This window comes from Canis lupus, chromosome 26 (genome assembly GCF_048164855.1).
Source record: "Canis lupus baileyi chromosome 26, mCanLup2.hap1, whole genome shotgun sequence".
Lineage (NCBI taxonomy): Eukaryota > Metazoa > Chordata > Mammalia > Carnivora > Canidae > Canis > Canis lupus.
In genome coordinates, this window is record NC_132863.1 from 14,891,644 (window position 1) to 14,909,738 (window position 18,095).

The window sequence follows — 18,095 nt, forward strand, 5'->3', positions numbered from 1 at the left end:
CCTACTTTTGGCCATTTTAGTTACTCTGTGTCTTGGTGTGGACCTGCTTGGGTTGATTTTACTAAGGGCTTTCTGTGCCTCTGGGATCTGGATTTCTGTTTCCTTTCCTAGATTAGGGAAGTTTTCAGCTGTTATTTCTTCAAATAAGTTTTCTGCCCCCTTTTCTCTCTCTTCATGTGGGATTCTTATAATATGAATGTCATTACACTTGAAGTTGTCAATGGGTTCTCGCTTTTTTAAAAAAGATTTTTTTATTTTTTCATAAGAGACACACAGAGGCAGAGGCAGATGGAGAAGCAGGCTCTCTGCAGGGAGCCTGATGCGGCACTTGATCCCAGGACCCTGGGGATCATGACCTGAGCCAAAGGCAGACACTCAACCACTGATCCACCCAAGTGTCCCCTCAATGAGTTCTCTTAATCTATTTTCATTTACTATTATTTTTTCTCTTTCTCCTGTACAACTTGATTGCATTCTATTACTCTGTCCTCCAAGTCACTAATCTGTTCTTTTTTGTCCTCTAATCTAGTATTCATTTCCTCTAGTGTATTTTTAATTTCAGTTATTATTTCTTCACCTCTGATTCTTTTTTTTAAGTTTTCTTTCTCTTTGGGGGTCTGAGTCCTCACTGATTTTTTCAATCTAGTATCTTTATGTTCACTACTTTACATTATCTACCAATCTTTTACTTATCTGTTTTGTTTAGCTCTTTTGGTATGACTTTGTCCTGTTCTTTTTTTTTAATATTTTATTTATTCATGAGACACACACACACACACACACACACACAGAGAGACAGAGAGAGACAGAGACAAAGACACAGGCAGAGGGAGAAGCAGGCTCCAGGCAGGGAGCCTGACGTGGGACTCGATCCTGGGTGTCCAGGATCAGGCCCTGGCCTGAAAGCAGCGCTAAACTACCGAGCCACCCGGGATGCCCTGTCCTGTTCTTTCATTTGGGACATATTCCTCTATGTCCTCAATTTGTCTAGCTGTTTGTTTCTATGTGTTAGGAAAGTCTCTTGCTCCTGAAAGTATTGGCCTTATGAAGAAGCGGTCCCATAGTGCCTTGTAGTGCAATGTCTCATTTATCAGAACCCAGCACTTCAGGTGTGTCCCTCCATGTATTGTGTGTGCATTACTATTGTGGCTGAGCCACCTTTGCCTTCAGTCTGGTCATCTACAGTGGTTCTCATTGCCTGTTTTGGGCAGGGTTTATTCCCTGTGTTGTTAGTGGGGCAGTCTGGTGCTGACTTGGACTTGAATTTAGTTAGACCAGGCATTTGCCAAAGCTGTGGTAGATCTGAACTGCTGGGCACTTTCCTTTTGTTGTCCCCTGAGAGGCTTTTGTTTGTGGGCAGGGCCTCCAGTCAAACCAGATGCCTAGGCCCTGTCCATTGCTGCGGCTGCAGTCAGACTGGTATGTGTGGTTGTATTCCCCTCTCCCTAATGCAGGAGTCACTTCAAGTGGAGCTTGCCCTGTCAGGTGTGCTTGTCGCACCACTTTGGATGGGCTCTGGCCACAGGTGTCTGGGAGGGAGTGGGTCTGCAAGAGAATGTGGGGTGGGGTGCATGGGTGCACGTTTTGTGGGGGGTCTTCTGTGGGCAGAGATCTGGGATCAATGCCTGGCTGGAGGAGACATGTCTGTAACAGAACACAGCGGTGAATCTCACTGTTAGCAAGCTAGGTTGGGTGTTGGCACTGTGCTGATGCTTGTAGGTGGCTTTGTGTTTATGCTGGGGGATGAGGGAGGGATAGGGTGCCTGCCAGCTCCTTTTTTTTTTTTAAGATTTTATTTATTTATTTATTTATTCGAGAGAGAGAGAGAGAGAGAATGAGAGAGAATGAGAGGGGCAGAGACACAGGCAGAGGGAGAAGCAGGCTCCATGGAGGAGTCCGACGTGGGACTCGATCCTGGGTCTCCAGGATCATGCCCTGGGCCGAAGGCGGTGCTAAACTGCTGAGCCACCCAGGGAGGCACTGCCAGCTCCTTTTATCCTAGTTAAGTCTCCTGTAGACCCCTGCTCCTTCAGCACATGCTCTGAGATTAATAAGCAAATTTATAAGCTTATAAGCAAATAAACAAAGTGTTTTCCAAATTGCTGCTTCTATTCTGGGTCTCAGCCAGGCTGCTGTCTCTTTAATGGTGGGAGTTCTGCTTCCTCTCACCCTCCCAGGTCTTCCAGAGCAGAACCCTCTGATTTTTTTTTTTTTTTTATTCCCAGTGCTAAGCCCCACTAATTATAAGAACTCCCGACATCAGGCCCCCCGGTTTTAAAAGTTAAATGTTATGGGGATTTGTCTTCTCTGTGAGAGATCTGCATACCTGAAGTGCTTGATAATAGGGTCTGCCTCTCTACACCTGTGCTGTTCCTCCCTCCCACAGACTGTCCCGTGGGTCTATTTAGCTCCAGATCACACCTCTGCTCTTCCTACCTTCTCTACATTTTGCTGTGAATAATCTCTTCTGCTAATCTTTGGGTCATTTTCTGGGTTATTTACATTCATGTAGGTATTATCTAGTTGTATCCAGGGGACGAGGGTTTCCCTATTTTGGCACCCCCCCCCAATGAAGTCTTTTATCTTTTCAAAAGGGGAAAAATAATCTGCTTAGGAAGGAGGAGTACAGTCTTTGGGCATTCCAGTCAGTCAGGAATAGGCATTTCCATAACCTTTCTGGGTTGAGGAGAAAGACAAGGAATTGAGACTCGAGCATCCTGATCCCCCAGGTTGAGCAGAAAGTCCTGCTAGGTGGGAGAAGAAAGATGTAGGCTTGGGGCCCGATATAAAGCAGGCTTGCTTTTTGCTTCTTGGCGGCACTGATCTAACTGCAAGCCTCCTGGAGAAACCTCCTGACATTGGAACATGGTGCAAGTAGCTGACAAATAGGCAAAGGACTTAAGGACTTAAAGGAATGGACTGGAGTTATTAGCACTTCTAGTTCCCCACAGCCCACGAAGATCAAGACGTTTCTGCATATCCTAGAAGAATGCCAAAATAAACTGGGTCCAGGGTACACACTTGACTGAGCAGAGATCTCGAGCCACTGGGAAGGACCCATTTTGCAAGGCTGCAACACAGGGTAGTTAGGACTGTCACCAGATGCTCCTCCCCACTGCCACCTGGGCAAAGAAGTAGGGAGACCTGGAGCTGGGATGCTCATAAAGGACTTGACTTTGAAGTAATTGAAAATGCCTCTGAAAATGCCTCTGTGGCAATACTTAGATGTTTTTTAAACTGGAAAAGACTGAATTACTTTAATTGGCAAGATTTTGTTTCCTTCAGAAGCAAGAATGCAGAATTTGAGTGAAATGCGAATTTGCAATTTAAGGTAAAGTATCATTTTGTTGAACAGCTGAGCTGTGTGTACATTTTAATCTCACTATGTTGGGATCTTTTGGGATGGGGGTAAGCTATCTCACATACCAAAAGTAGTCTGGGATAAAGAAAAAACTGGTTCTGGGTTTAACACTGGAAAACAGAAATATTTATCATGGTGTAAAAGGATGAAAAGGTAGAGAAGAGCAGAGAAATGGGAAAAGTGGGAGCACTTCTCAGAAGCAAAGGAAAGAGGAGGCAATTGCTGAATTCAGTGAAGGTCACAGGATGGTGAGCTGAGCTCTTGTTAGAAGACCTTTGATTTGATGAGGAGTCATTCAGAATTCTTGAGAATAGGCCATCCCAATGTGCTATTTACATTTTTTAAGATTCTTTTATATTTAGAGAGCGAGTGAGCGAGAGTAGGGGGAAGGGGCAGAGAGAGAGAGAGAATCTCAAGCACTGAGTATGAAGCTTGATCTCCTGATCCTGAGATCATGACCTAAACCAAAACCCAAGAGTCAGACGCTAAATGGACTGAGCCACCCAGGAACCCCAATGTGGTGCTATTTTAATAGCCATAGTTTTCCATGGGATGTTAGTGCTGAAAGATAATGTAGTTTAACCCCATGGTCCTACAGATAAGCAAATATGAAACCAGGGACCTTTCACAGAAACCAGTCCAAATGATAAATGAGAAAAAAAACCCAAATATATTACATTTGGGAGTCAGCTAGAATCAGCCTGTTTTGTGTCACTTGGGGGGAAAAAGTGCATTGGGGCATGAATAAGCCTCCTTGGGAAATAATAAAGAGATCATTCATGAAATAGGCAAAAAGTTTGCTGGAAAGCATATACTCTGACAGTTGTGAAATGTGTTTTAATTTTTTATTAGAGAAGTTGGAAGTTTAATTTCAATATTGATGGTAACATAATTTTCTCTGCTTTGTTCAGAGGAACACACAGAATCAATTTGTACAAGCATATACAATTCAGTTGGTGTTTTGTGTCCTAAAATCAGTAATCTGATTAGTTCTAGACTACCAAATTTCCATGCGCTCCTCCTGGCTTTGGCCGCATGGCTCAATTCCCCGCGGAATACTTTTTCATGCACTGTCTGCAACACAACTACAGCAGGCTTAAAGACCATGCAGATTAACACTGTAGCAAATTGTTTTGATATTTAACAGACGTAAAAAGGTTATTTCCTGATATGAAATTCTGAAAATCTGCATAAATATTTTTGTGTAAAATTAAATTAGTTATGTATTTTTTTGAAACTAGAACTCGAAGTATCAAGAATGCCCACATAATTCATATACACATATATATAGACTTTTTCATTATGCTAAAAGTCTTGATAGTCAAATTATACTCTGTGCCATACATTTATTTAGCCAGTATTTATTTGGCATTATGTTAACTGTATCTGTACGGATTAGTCTTAATTGGTGCTTGTGTATCATGCAAACACAGTTCTAGTATTCCTGTTTACTAATCTTGTCATGTGGCAATACTTAGATGATTTTGCTCTATAACAGTGTGAATTAGGAGTATAAATACTTTATACACGGTCACATTTACAAACGTTTGCCAATAACCACTTCACAATCTTTATGGTGTAATAGTGTATTATAATGTCTGGAATCGGCAGAAGCAATTCCTATAAAGCAGTATCAGATGTAAACTGTCTTACGTGTGCCTAACAGAGTTCTCCCTTGAGCACTGATGAGTTTTGGCACAGATACAAGTTCTATTTTTTTATTCTAATAATTTCCACAACTTTTACAGGGAATTAGCTTCTTATGGCATGGCAGAGACATGGCACTTACTGATGAGGTAATTTAGATGTGTAGAAAAATTCTGCAAAATTATTTGGCTAGCAGACTGCCACTTCTGCTGATGAATTTGTAGACAGAGTTTTTTTTCTAGTGCATGCACTTGCTATTAAATCACTAATGCACTATTTTTGCTGCAGCTCAAACATGTCCTAATGCATCACAGAGCAGAGTTGTTTACACCAAGCTCATTCACTTGTGATGGTATTTTTTAGCAAAACATGTTTAAGTTGTAATATTCAATGGTTAAACTCTGCCTTACTGGGATAGTAATTTTGGTGGAGTTAAAGCTACTTTTGGTTGGCCAAAGAAATTCAATACTCAAAATGTTAAATAAAAGTATGTAAATCTCTGTGGTTTTGGGTAACATCTTGTCTATATATAAAGGAAACCCAAAAGACAACAGCTGTCTTGCATGAAATCTGTGTTGGGATGGTTGGGGGTGATCTTATGATGCTGTGTGGTTTTGCTGCTTCAGTTTGCATTTTGGAGTTTCACACTACTGTTGCTGGTCTGCGGTCCATCTCGGCTTCCAATTTCACCATCTGCTGCATCTCCTTCGCCTGTAACATCAGAAATGTGGCCTTACATGTTGAAATCCTCTCCTGAAGGCATGCAGCCACCCCACACTCTCTTCTCCCTTTAATCTGATGCTATCACTACATCCCTCCTACTCAAAGTGAGGGCCATGGACCATGAGCGTCATCAGCACTGCCTGGGATCTTGGGAGAAATGCACAATCCTGGACTCCACCCCAGACCTACTGCATCAGAATGTGCATTTTAACAAGATCCCAAAGACACTTTTATGCCCATTAAAGTTTGTGAAGGACTAGTTTTACATAGTGCCAGGAAAACCATTTGAAAAGAGGCTAAACCAGTCACTCAGTGTTTAGACTATGTCACGTCAAACCATTTGGTTTAGTTTCTACAGGTGGACATGTTGCCTTGACTGTATGTAATTTGAACTTTTATTTATTTTTTATTTTTTTATTTTTTGTAATTTGAACTTTTAGATCAAGTGTTGCCTATGGACAATATTTCCCCCAAAGAGCCTGAAATTTAATTAATTCCCTAAGAATCTAACTGATGGAGAAGTTTAGGTGGGAGCATATCACATTGGTTTGGCTGGGGTAGCTTGCAAGTAGAACATTACAGGAATATGTACAGTTCTTAGAATCCTGCTGCCCCAACTTTATCCTTACGAGCTGTCACTTCTTGGGGTAATTTTTTATGGGTTTCCCCAGGAAGTAATTCATAAGATTGAGTTCACCATGGCTCAAGACTGTCACTGAGAAAACCAGGTGGTTTGGGAGGTAGAAAGGAATCAGAGGGTGAGGAGGTGAGGAGGGTGGGGAAGACTGGTGACAAATCAATTGGCTTCTTTCAACATTTACTTTCCAACTAGAGTTTGGATGCTTGAGCCCAATCCAATGGATGTATCTTTTGAAGGAAAAATAAAGCATCCTTTTCCTCTTTTTGTGACATACCACTGTTAAATAAAGACATTTAAGAATGGAAACATGATATATAAAGATATAACTTAGAGGAGGATTCTGAAGTACTGATGTTACTGCTCATGTCTGCCTGGTATTCCAACCAAATGGAAGATCAGTAGGGGGGCTGACTCAAATCTGAAGATCATCCTATGAGCCTCTAGAGGCCCTGTTACAAAACTAGTTTCACCGTGGACATATAGTAATTCCCTTATTATTTTCATATTATGGCTTTGAATTTCCCTTTGGCAAAGATGAATATAGTCAAACAAAAGAATTCTATTTTTCTGCTCAAATATGAGATGGATGGTTCCCTCTACCTAGATATTTTTCTATGCCTGAAGTTTCCTAATACTCTGAGAGAAATGAGAAATGGAGAAAAATATACAAACATGAAACTATGACACAAACGGTATTCATAAGAGATGACAGTGAAACAGTATCCGCACTGCAAAGTAAATACTTTTATGTTCAATAAACAGTAATAAGATTCCCTATACTTGTTCCTACTTAGCATTTAAATACAATACTGAACGCAGTTAAAAAGGAAGAATCATATGCTATTACAGGACTATTCTTAGAGCCAGGTTCTCAGATGACCAGGGTGACCATTCATTCCCATTTGCTGGGTACAGTTCCAGTTTATGCCTGTAGTCCTGGCAATTATGAACATCACGTACTTTCACTCTCAAATTCAGATAATAATTTATATGGTCACCTTACTAATGAGAGGTGATTAGGGTCCTTGACAGACCAGATCTAGCAGAAAGCATGGCAAGAGTCACTGTACAGTGACACTGTATAATGTTTCTGTATGCAGACCATAACTCTCATTAAAAAGCACCAATGAACTTTGAGTAGGGTGCTTTACAAATTAATTGCAGTCATATTAATGCTTGTGAAAGGTCTGACTTTGTGACCCAGTCTTAGCTGTGGTGGGTCCAAATGACAGTCATGTATCACTGTTCTTGATGCCTGGGGATATCTTCATTAGCATGACTTGAGTTTCCTAGGTCTGCAGTAGGAAAGGCTGGCTAAGACGCCCTCAGAAAAAATTCTCTAAAGATTTTGGGCATTTCAGTTTGAATATTACATCAGAAATCCAGGCATGAAATTATCAAGCTTTTAAATCCAAACCCTTGAGATACTAATTAGTTATGACCAGATGTGAATCATAAATGGAGAGTGCGCCAAGCATACTAACAGAGCTGAGAAGGAAAGCAATGTCTTGCTTATCAGAGTTTTGGTCCTACCTTGTGTTTGGGACACTGCATGGCAGGATTTCAATAGCTGTTTGTACAAAAATAGTAATGTCAAAATTGAGTCATACATATAAAACAAAGAAAATAAATGAATACTGAAGTGAATTTGAAAAATGAATGCAAAACCATATACAGAAAAGCAAAAAGCTAATAATAAAACATGTATACACCCATCAGTGACGAACTCCCCCCAAGATTGATCTCAAAAAAAAGAAAAAAAAAAAAAAAGAACAAAACAAACAACCAATGCCTAGGAGCCCAGCCTGTGCTTTTTCTCCTGCAGGAGTGAGTGGGGAACCCTCCCTTCAGCAAGAACACTCACTTCTCTTTATTAAATGTAGGACTGATGATAAAAATCAACTTTTAAAGCTTGGGTGTGATGGTAATGGAGTTGTTAATGTCTGAAATGATACATGTCAGGATGGATGACATATTGGTGGCTACGAGGTCTCTGGGAAAATTTAGTAGAAAACAAACCCCCAACCTTTGGAGTTTTAAATGAAGAATCAGATGACCAAGTAAGCAAGGCCATTAGGTGGCTTATAAAGAGCACATGAGGTTAGGATTCAGAATCGGGGACAAATTCTATTAAAACTTGAGTTGTTTCTGCTAGTTCCCTCAACGCTGGTCTAGCTAATTAAGTAGATCCTTGGGGAGATGAGGTGAGCTCCTGGGAGTAGGGTCACAAGGATGCAGTAAAAAGCCTTAAAGAGATATTATGGATGAATGTTAAAATTAATTTATCTCTGGCTTAGCAACAGAAAATAGTCTTTGGGTTTAATAAGGGTTTGGGAGACTTATAAAAATTTAGGATTGTCTGGAAATAGGAAACTTTTCTGCCAATGAAATGTTTAATTGGTTATCAAGGGAGCTTTCCTACCTGATTCCAGATCTTGCCCATTGTGAGGGAAGAAAGGCAGTCACTGTGTCTTTTGCATCTATGCCTGCTACAGGGTTGTAACACACTGAGTAACTAAGAGCTCTCTGACCTTTAAATTCCAAACAAGACAAAACCATTCTAGACAGATCTGGGACTGAATTTGTTATTGAACAGCCCATGTTTTTGTAAAGCAAGGCTTAACATGAAAATTCAAGTCCAAATTCTACCTCTGCTAGAAGCATCAATAGGATATTGTGTATTTCTTTTCATGGACTCTCATTAAATCTGCATCAAATCTCAAGTATTCTCATGATCTGTGCTTTCCTAAGCTTCTGTGACTTGAAGTATCAGTTGTGGGTGGTAGATGTTGCTTATGACATATTGATAGGCATTACGTGAATTTCTGGAACAAAAAGCTACTATCCTCCCAATATACCCAATCAGTCCAGTGATCACTTATGCAATATATTTTAATGCAAGAACTCTGATGTGGTTTGAATTCTCCATGTATTTAGGATAAAAGCTCAAAGTGATTTTTTTATGTAGTTTGGCTCTGAAATTTAAAAAAAAAAGTAGGTAAGTGTATTCTCTAGCTCTGATATTCATTATTGTAGTAATGAGTAATTTTTAGCACATTTACATTCTTTATTCAAACTTGTTGCTAAGCAACACAGTAATTTCTAAGTAGTTTCTTAATTTAGTTAACTGAAACATAACGGTACCTTACCTTCACTGTGCCTTCTTCTGAGAGGCATCCTTACCCCACCCAGCCCTGAATCACTGAAGTGGATCCTAATGCTTTGGAGATGATGGTTTTACCTTTATTCATACTCCCATTTGGCCCTGGAGATGGTGGTTTTACCTTTATTCATACTCCCATTTGGCCCATGGAAACACTTCTGAGAAGTGCTTTATGAGCAAAAACATAAGCTAGGTAACTTGTACCAGAACATGATGTATCTATGAGATGGTCAAATGAACTGGACCCATAGGACAATAAACATTTATTGTCCTCCTTGAGGATCTGTGGACTGTTCATGAATAGAAGCATTTAGCTGAGAAGGAAATGTGAAACATAACTCAGAAGTATGCTGATGAATAAAATCTTCTGTCTCCCAAAAAGTAACAAATTTGAAACTGGAAGTTGAATTTGTTACCCAAGCACAATACAAAAAAGATTTTATGGTTTGGTTTTGCTTTCTTGAAGATACATTTTAGTGTAATTCCAACTGAAGTAGTTTTCAACAGGAGCCATTTACTCTGAGAAATATACCTTAAAGAGGATTGGTTTATAGATGGAGGAGATAGGAAAAACCAATGTAGTATGTACCTCATCAAACCCACTTCACAGTTTCTAGATGGAAGTAGGTTATCTAGATATAAAAACTTCTAAATCAGCTATATCTAAAAACTGAAATTTGAACTGAGGCAGACTGAAATCTAAACTGCTCTGCAGGGTCATTTTGCCTTATAAGCTAGAGGTATGGCCATCAAATTGAAATACTTGGATGGCCAATGGCCTGTACAGCCCATTTGGGAAGGAGCCCACCTGTACTATAGCTCTTGGTGTTGCTATCTAAAAGCCGACAGCTAACTAAAGAGCTGGATTTTGGACAAGCTATCTGTGTTGCCTTCTTAGTGTTTTGCCTTGCTGGGGAAGAAAACAAAATTATGGTATCCACTGGTGTTCAGTGGTTTGTAGAGTTTGGGCAGCTCCTTTCTGGGGGGTCCCACTTGAAGGCTCTGAGACAGTTTTATACTTTCACTTTTAGATTGAAGTGGAAAAGAGGTGGTTTCTCACATTTGCTTTTGAACATAGCAAATGTTTAAACTTGCTTGCCTCTAGGCTGCATATTCTAAAGCTGTAACTGAAAATGGAGAAATAATTTGTAACCTTTGTTTTCTCCTCTCAGGGACATCATTCTTAGAGTCAGCACAATCTATTCAAATGATGACTTTGAGGGTTACCTCCCTCGCTTCCCGCCCCGCCCTGCCATGGTTACATTCCTTTTCCACTTCCAAAAAGAATTCTTTGTCTTGTTTGATGAAATGGGGGAAAATAGAGTAAAAGGCACACATTTTTTTTCTAGCCACCTTTCCACACCACTACTCAGGCTACCAGCTTTAGGAGAAGGGTCCCTGCTGGCTTGGCATCTGCCTCCCAAAGTGAGGTGGCTGTGTCTTTTTAGGCCTTTTAGATAAGATACCTGCTCATTCTGTTTCTCTAGGAACTCTAGGTGTTCAAGCTGGACTTTTTTCAACTGATCCATTTCTTTGGACTGTTTCATTGCAAGCTGTAAAACAGAAAAATTCTGATAAACTTTGGGTTGTAATCTGAAAATTTATGGATGGGGTATGATTGTTAAGTCAACAATTTAACCAAGGGAGATATTTATTACAGAATCATGAAAAATAATCTGAAAACTAGAAGAGTTTATACCCATAATTAGTACTGGGAAGATGCTCCCTGTTAAATCTTCTCAGAATATAATAGATTATTTATGCACAATTAAAGCTTGGCTTCCTTTTCCATATAAAATGGTGCCAGATTAATATCTTAAAGATTTTAGTGTTAGATTATTTAGCTCTCTGGGAGCAAGCAAGAGAAGCTAGAAAGTTTAATGTACAGAAAAATCAAATTAGGCAAATTAGCCAGAAGAGGTCTGATATCTAAGCATGAGTTATTGTTTACACTGCCAAGGAAATTATAAAATACTTACTCTCTTTCTTTCTTCCAGAAACTTTTTGGTGTTGCTGCTATTTAACTCCCTGACTCGCCTAAAATAACAGGTACAAATAATAGTTGGCATGACATTCAATAGAATCAACATAATATTAAATGAGAAAGTGCTATATTCCATTTAATTCTCTGGATGGGATCATCACTTTATCCAAATTTTTGCAGAATTTTAAAACACATAATGTACAGAGAAAAATACAAACATCTTTGTAACCAAAACTCAGATTAGTCAATACTGATGTTTTGCCATGCTTGACTCATATTTTTGTCAAATAAATAAATAATTTTTAAAGGGAGAGAGAGAGAGAGAATGTGAGCACAAGCAGGCGGAGCAGCAGAGGGAGAGAAGCAGACTTCCCACTGAACAGGGAGCCAACATGGGGCTCCAGCCCAGGACCTGAGCCTAAGGCAGATGCTTAACCGACTGAGCCACCTAGGTGTCCTGCTTGTCTCATATTTTTAAAGGAAACAAAGCCCCTTTTGTATTTTTCCTGATTTCATTTCCCTCCTTTTCTCCTCTCCTCTTCTCTTTTCTTTTCTTTCCAGACATAACCACTATTTTGAATTTGGTGTGGAACTTCCCATCCATGTTTTAATATTTTTATTCCATATGGATGTATCTGTTTGCAATACATACAAGTGCTTCTCACACTTTCTGTTGCTTACAAATCAAATGGATATACTGTTAAAACACAGATTGCTGGACCCACACATAGAGGGTCTGATTCATGGGTCTGGAGTGGGGCCTGAGACTCTGCATTTCTAACAAGCACCCAGATGCTACTGGTCTATATTGTTCTTTGTGTTTTCTAAATTTACCTAAATGGTAACCTATTCTGGGCTTTTTCCTCTAATTTATTATTTAGCCCAAGTTTTAGAGATATAGCTATGTTTCAAACTCTTCCATTACTTTCATCTGCTGTATGGATTTTTCCATTTTTGAAGAGAATATATTCCCAGTTTGCCATTAATGACAAATAGGTTCTTTCCAAACAAAGCTCAATGACCTGGTGCATAGGGCTCTGCAATGCTTGACACTCTATCTGTTGACTAAATAAATGTGGGGCATATCTTCCTGTACACATGAGCCCAAAGATTTCTCTAAGGTATACACCTAGATTTGCAGGTTGGTAGGGAAATGAATAGTTTCATCTTTACCCCAAAGCACTGGACCTAATTTGCACTCACAACCAATGTCCGAATGCTACCTTTTCTTCATGTCTTTGTCCTCAATTGATACCGTCAGACACTTACTTTTTTTTTGTCAATTAGTTTTTTGAAATGGCATCATTACCAGTGAGGCCGGAGCTTTCCATGACTGAATAGACCTATAACTGATTGAATTTCTCTAATAGCTATAAGTCTGTTCAGGTTTTCTCCTTCCTTTCAGTCTGTTTTGGACACTGATAGTTTTCTAGGCAATTGTCCATTCCACATAAGTGTCCAAACTCACTGGTCGTATTATCTTTACTTTCAAAAATGTTGATTATATCTGCAGTAATTTCTCATTTTTATACCTAACATTACTAACTTGTGTTCTTCTGCTTCTGGCTCAGTCTTGCTGGAGGTTCGCTGATTTTATTTTTTTCAAATAATAAGCTTCTTTTTGCTAATATTCTTTTCTACTTCAATACTTTTTGCTTTTATATTTCTCCTTATCTGAGATCTTTGGGTTCACTCTGTATTTCTAATTTTATACTCTCTTGAGTGTTTAATTAATGAGTTTGCATTAATTTTATAATGTATATACAGCTAGGGGCACCTGGGTGGTTCAGTCAGTTAAACGTCTGACTCTTGATTTCAGCTAAGGTCAAGATCTCAGAGTTGTGAGATTGAGCCTCACATAGAGCTCCACATTGGGCATGGAGCCTGCTTTAGATTCTCTCTCTCCCTCTGCCTCTTCTCCCCACCCCATTTGTACTCACTCTCTCTCTCTCTAAAAAAAAAAAAAAAAAAAAAAAAGAAAGGTTATATACACCTAGGCTGTAATGCTCACTCTAAATATCACTTTAGCTACCTTCTTTTTTTAAGGTGAAAACATTTAAGAGCCACTCTCTTTAGTATCTTTCAAGTATATAATACAGTACTGTTAACTATAGTCAATATTAGATCTCTGGAACTTACTCCTTTTGTAACTGGAAGTTTGTCCCCTTTAACTAACATTTTCCCATTTCTCCACCTTCTTAACTCCTGGAAACATCATTTTACTCTGTTACTATGAGCTTGGCTCTTTTTTTAGATTCTACATATAAGTGACATCATGAAGTATTTGTCTTTCTCTGGTTTACTGCACTTAGCATTATGCCCTCAAGGTCCAGCCATGTTGCCACAAATGCCAAGATTTCCTTCTTTTTTAATGGCAAGATAAAATTGTTCTGTGTGTGTAGGCACATGCGGATATAAAAATCACATTTTCTTTATCCATTCATCCATTGATGGGCACTGAAGTTATTTCCATGTCTTGGCTATTTGAGTAATGCTGCAATGAACAAGGGGGTACAGATATTGCTTTGGTATAGTAATTTCATTTCCTTCAGATACATACCCAGAAGTGGAGTTGTAAGATTGTATGGTATTTCTGTGTCAATTTTTTTTTTTAAGATTTTATTTATTTATTCATGAGACACACACAGAGAGAGAAAGGCAGAGACACAGGCAGAGGGAGAAACAGGCTCCATGCAGGAGACTGATGTGGGACTTGATCCTGGGACTCCTGGATCACGCCCTGGGCTGAAGGCGGCGCTAAACCGCTGAGACACTTGGGCTGCCCTCTGTTGTTAATTTTTAAAGGAACTTCCAGATTGTTTTTTATAGTGGCTGTACCAATTTACATGGCTCCAACAGAGCAGAAAGATCCTCTTTTCTCCACATCCTACCAGCATTTGTTCTTTCTTATCTTTTTGGAAAATAGCCCTGCTAACAGGTATGAGGTTTTATTTTATTGTGGTTTTGATCTGCATCTCCCGATGATTAGTGATATTGAACCTTTTTCATGTGCCTCTTGGGCATTTGTATGTTTTCTTTGGAAAAATGTCTACTCAGGTCCTCTGCCCACTTTAAATTCAGATTCTTTTGTTGTTATTGAGTTGTGTGAGTCCTTAAACATTTTTGAATATTAATCCCTGATACATGGTTTACAAGTATTTTTTCCCATTCCATAGGTTGCCTCTTCATTTTGTTGATTCTTTTGCTGTGTGCTTTAGCTACCTTCTACACATTGATAGATAGTACTTGCATTGTTGGTCAGTTTTAAATATTGCATAATTTCTGTTGAAATGTCTTCTTTGACTCGGGAATAGAATTGTTTGTCGGCTTCTATATGTCTTTCTTTTTTTAAATTTTTATTTATTTATGATAGTCACACAGAGAGAGAGAGAGAGAGGCAGAGACATACGCAGAGGGAGAAGCGGGCTCCATGCACCAGGAGCCCAACGTGGGACTCGATTCTGGGTCTCCAGGATCGTGCCCTGGGCCAAAGGCAGGCGCTAAACCGCTGCGCCACCCAGGGATCCCTCTATGTGTCTTTCTAAGCTATCTGATTATAAAGTTTTAATTTTAATTCTCAGTACTTCGTTAAAGTGGACACATAATGTGCGTGTGTAGAAGGTAACCATTCTGCACAGAGAAATTATTTTAAAAACCAGCCATTTGTAGATGTTTTAGAACCACCTACCACTGGAAACAAAGTCAAATAAAAAAATTAAAAACTTGGTCAATATCAGTAACTCAGAGTTTAAGATAATACAACCTCGACTGGGCTGAAGTTCACTTTGTAACATACTTGAAAGAAATGATAAAGAGCTGTTTAACGATGAGCACATTTATCCTACTGAATTCTATATTATAGTTTAGGCAGTCTAAAATAGTTCAAATGGAGGTTTTATCATGGCTGGAATATTTTATGTTTTTGAGCTAAACCAGATAATGTCAATTCCACATATATAAGGCCCTTAAAACAAAGTTCCTTGTCTGAGAATAAATAAATAAGAACAACAGGATGGTGCAAAGATTAAATGGAGTAATAATTTCCCTAGATGCTCCACATTGATTGGGAAATTTTTCAAGCAACATTTTAAAGAGTCAATTCATTTCCATTTCCAATAGTAATTGAGATGTGCTTTAAAAAGTCAATGAAAAAAAATAAAAAGTCAATGAAATTGAGGTAGTTGGACAGCAATTCTTGCCATGTTCAAAATAAAGAGAACACATCAGGTATCCGATGAGCATCCACCCATAAAAGACCATGTAGACAAGGAGACCATGAAGCACAGGTACTTTCCTTTGCAGCTACAAAGTTCTGCAGCAGCTCAGCCTACAGCTAAGGGAGAGTGGAATGCCTTGAAGCCCTAAACGTGCTCAGGTCTCAGTCCTAAGACTAATCTTCACTTGGCTCACTGGGAATCAAGTGCTCTTAACTCCGTCTCTTGGGTAACATGACTCCTGATGTCCTCTCAAATCTACTTTACTGTCTTTGCCTAAAGGGTTTGCACCTAGAACCTTCTCTGGAGGTCACACAAACTTTTCCCCAGTCCCAGGATGTGACTAACACAGAAATACAAAAGCGAGATACCGTTGGTTCAAAGAAATCAGTGGTGCAGCTTACCCTGTAGAGCTTGGGATCAGGCTGAAGGACTCACTGTAGCTGAGACCAACATACCCTTACTCCGCCACTGCTTGGGACCCTTCCTGCTTTCCCTACTCCTCTTCTCTGAAGATCCCTTCCTCAGTAAATCACACACAACCAAATTCCTGTTTTAGTCTGTTTCTAAAATAAATAAATAAATAAATACCCCAACCTAAGAAAAGGTCAAACAAGCAAAACTGAGTGGGGGCTTTTGAGATGACCCCTGGCGTCAAGGACAGCACAAGGCAGATCAAAGGCAGAAGACTGACCATCTACAGGCTACTATTTAGAACCATCCCATCCAGAATATCCAGTATAGATCCTCACTGGGGCAGAACCAGTGAGATGCTTGTGGGAGGACCCAATGGAATGTGGGAAGGATATTTTGCCATATTTTATACAATTTTGTTTGGAGGTGAGCACACATATATTGAATGTACATTTATCTGCCTTGTGGTAGTAAACAATCAGAAGACAAGTGTTCTATAGCAACAACAATAAAGCTCCATAGCAGTTATAATAGCAGAATTCTTAGCCAATACTCACAAGGATTTTGAGTACACATATGTATACACACATAAATGCTGTTGGTTTATGCTTCCCCACCAGTGCTACCTCCCCAGAGCGAGTATTCTCAGGCTTACCTTTCCCGTTCTGCTTTGTTCTTGATAGATTTATCTTGGCTGATGGCTTTGCTGTTTTCCATAGAAATCTTAGCCTGGTGTGCTCGCATTTCCTTGCTTTCCCTAAATATTAAAAGGAAACAAACGGGAGCAGGGGTAAATGGGGAGTTAGTGTTTACTGGGGACAGAATTTCAATGTAGGGGTAGATGAGAAAGTCCTGGAGATGGATGGTGCTGATGGCTGCACAACAGTATGAATGTGCTGACTGCCACATACTTTTAAACACAGTAAAAATGGCAAATTTTATGTTATAGTTAAATACGCATAATAAAAAAAAGTAAATAAATTCTACGTGTAACAACAAGACTAGGTTCACTTTTTTGTTTTTCATTTTTGAGCTCATCGAGTTAATCTGTATACTGTGAAAAGGTGAGAAAGAGCCCCAATCCATGATAAGTGGAAGTGGGTCACCTACTGGGGAAGTAATAATGATGAACTGGGATGAAGAGACATTATGTTTGTCCATAAAAATATAAAGATCTTCCAGCTTTGCCCTACATTTCTTGGAATCAGATGGCCTGGAAGAGAGACAGAGTATATCCTGACCCTCACAAGTGATCTTCATGTTCTCTGACACCTCATGGGAATGAAGGGGACAGGGTAGTTTCAGATAAGCATGGGAAGGAGGGAAAAAGGATGTTTACATAAGGCTCCCGATCCCCGCATGTGCTAGAATGTCTGTGCACATGAGAAAGAGTCATAGATCATTTATGTGTATATTAAAGGGATACATTTTATTTTATTTATTTTTTAAAGATTTTATTTATTTATTCATGAGAGACAGAGAGAGAGAGAGGCAGAGACATAGGCAGAGGGAGGAGCAGGCTCCATGCAAGGAGCCCGATGTAGGACCCGATCCCAGGACTTCAGGATCACACCCTAGGCCAAAGGCAGACGCTAAACCACTGAGCCACGCAGGCATCCCAAAAGTATACATTTTAGAACACTGAAATGAATGTTATTAACAAAGAACTTTTTCTGGAACCTATAGGGTTTCCTTGAAATCATTCCTGGAAATGAGTGACCAAGGAGTCAGGTGTTCTAAGTACTGTCTGCATTCTATCAAAAGTGATGGACAACACCAAGCCTACAGAGGCAGGAATATGCATAGAAACTCCTAGCCGAAGAAAATGGCTCTCAAATTGTTAAGTTCATGTCAGTAAACTGACCATTTCTGTATCCATTCATTCAATAAGTGCTTCTCAGTGACCAAATGTGGCTGACTAGTCTTAGGGGGTAAGATTTTTTTAAAAA

General features: G+C 39.5%; 1 protein-coding gene across 11 annotated transcripts in view; it reads right to left on the reverse strand.

Annotated features, from left to right (window-relative positions):
- Positions 1 to 4,192: 4,192 nt before the first annotated feature.
- PLCB4 (phospholipase C beta 4) overlaps positions 4,193 to 18,095 on the reverse strand; it is a 418,616-nt gene continuing 404,713 nt past the window's right edge. For 10 of the 11 annotated variants that reach the window (XM_072800091.1, XM_072800090.1, XM_072800095.1 and 7 more), the window contains 5 exons: positions 16,802 to 16,903; positions 11,514 to 11,571; positions 11,001 to 11,087; positions 7,905 to 7,941; positions 4,193 to 5,719 (listed from right to left, as the gene is read on the reverse strand). In XM_072800091.1, coding sequence (XP_072656192.1) covers positions 5,631 to 5,719; positions 7,905 to 7,941; positions 11,001 to 11,087; positions 11,514 to 11,571; positions 16,802 to 16,903 — 373 coding nt within the window. In that variant the 3' untranslated portion in view covers positions 4,193 to 5,630. The remainder of the gene's footprint in view (positions 5,720 to 7,904; positions 7,942 to 11,000; positions 11,088 to 11,513; positions 11,572 to 16,801; positions 16,904 to 18,095) is intronic. The other variant, XM_072800100.1, reaches the window with a different exon arrangement.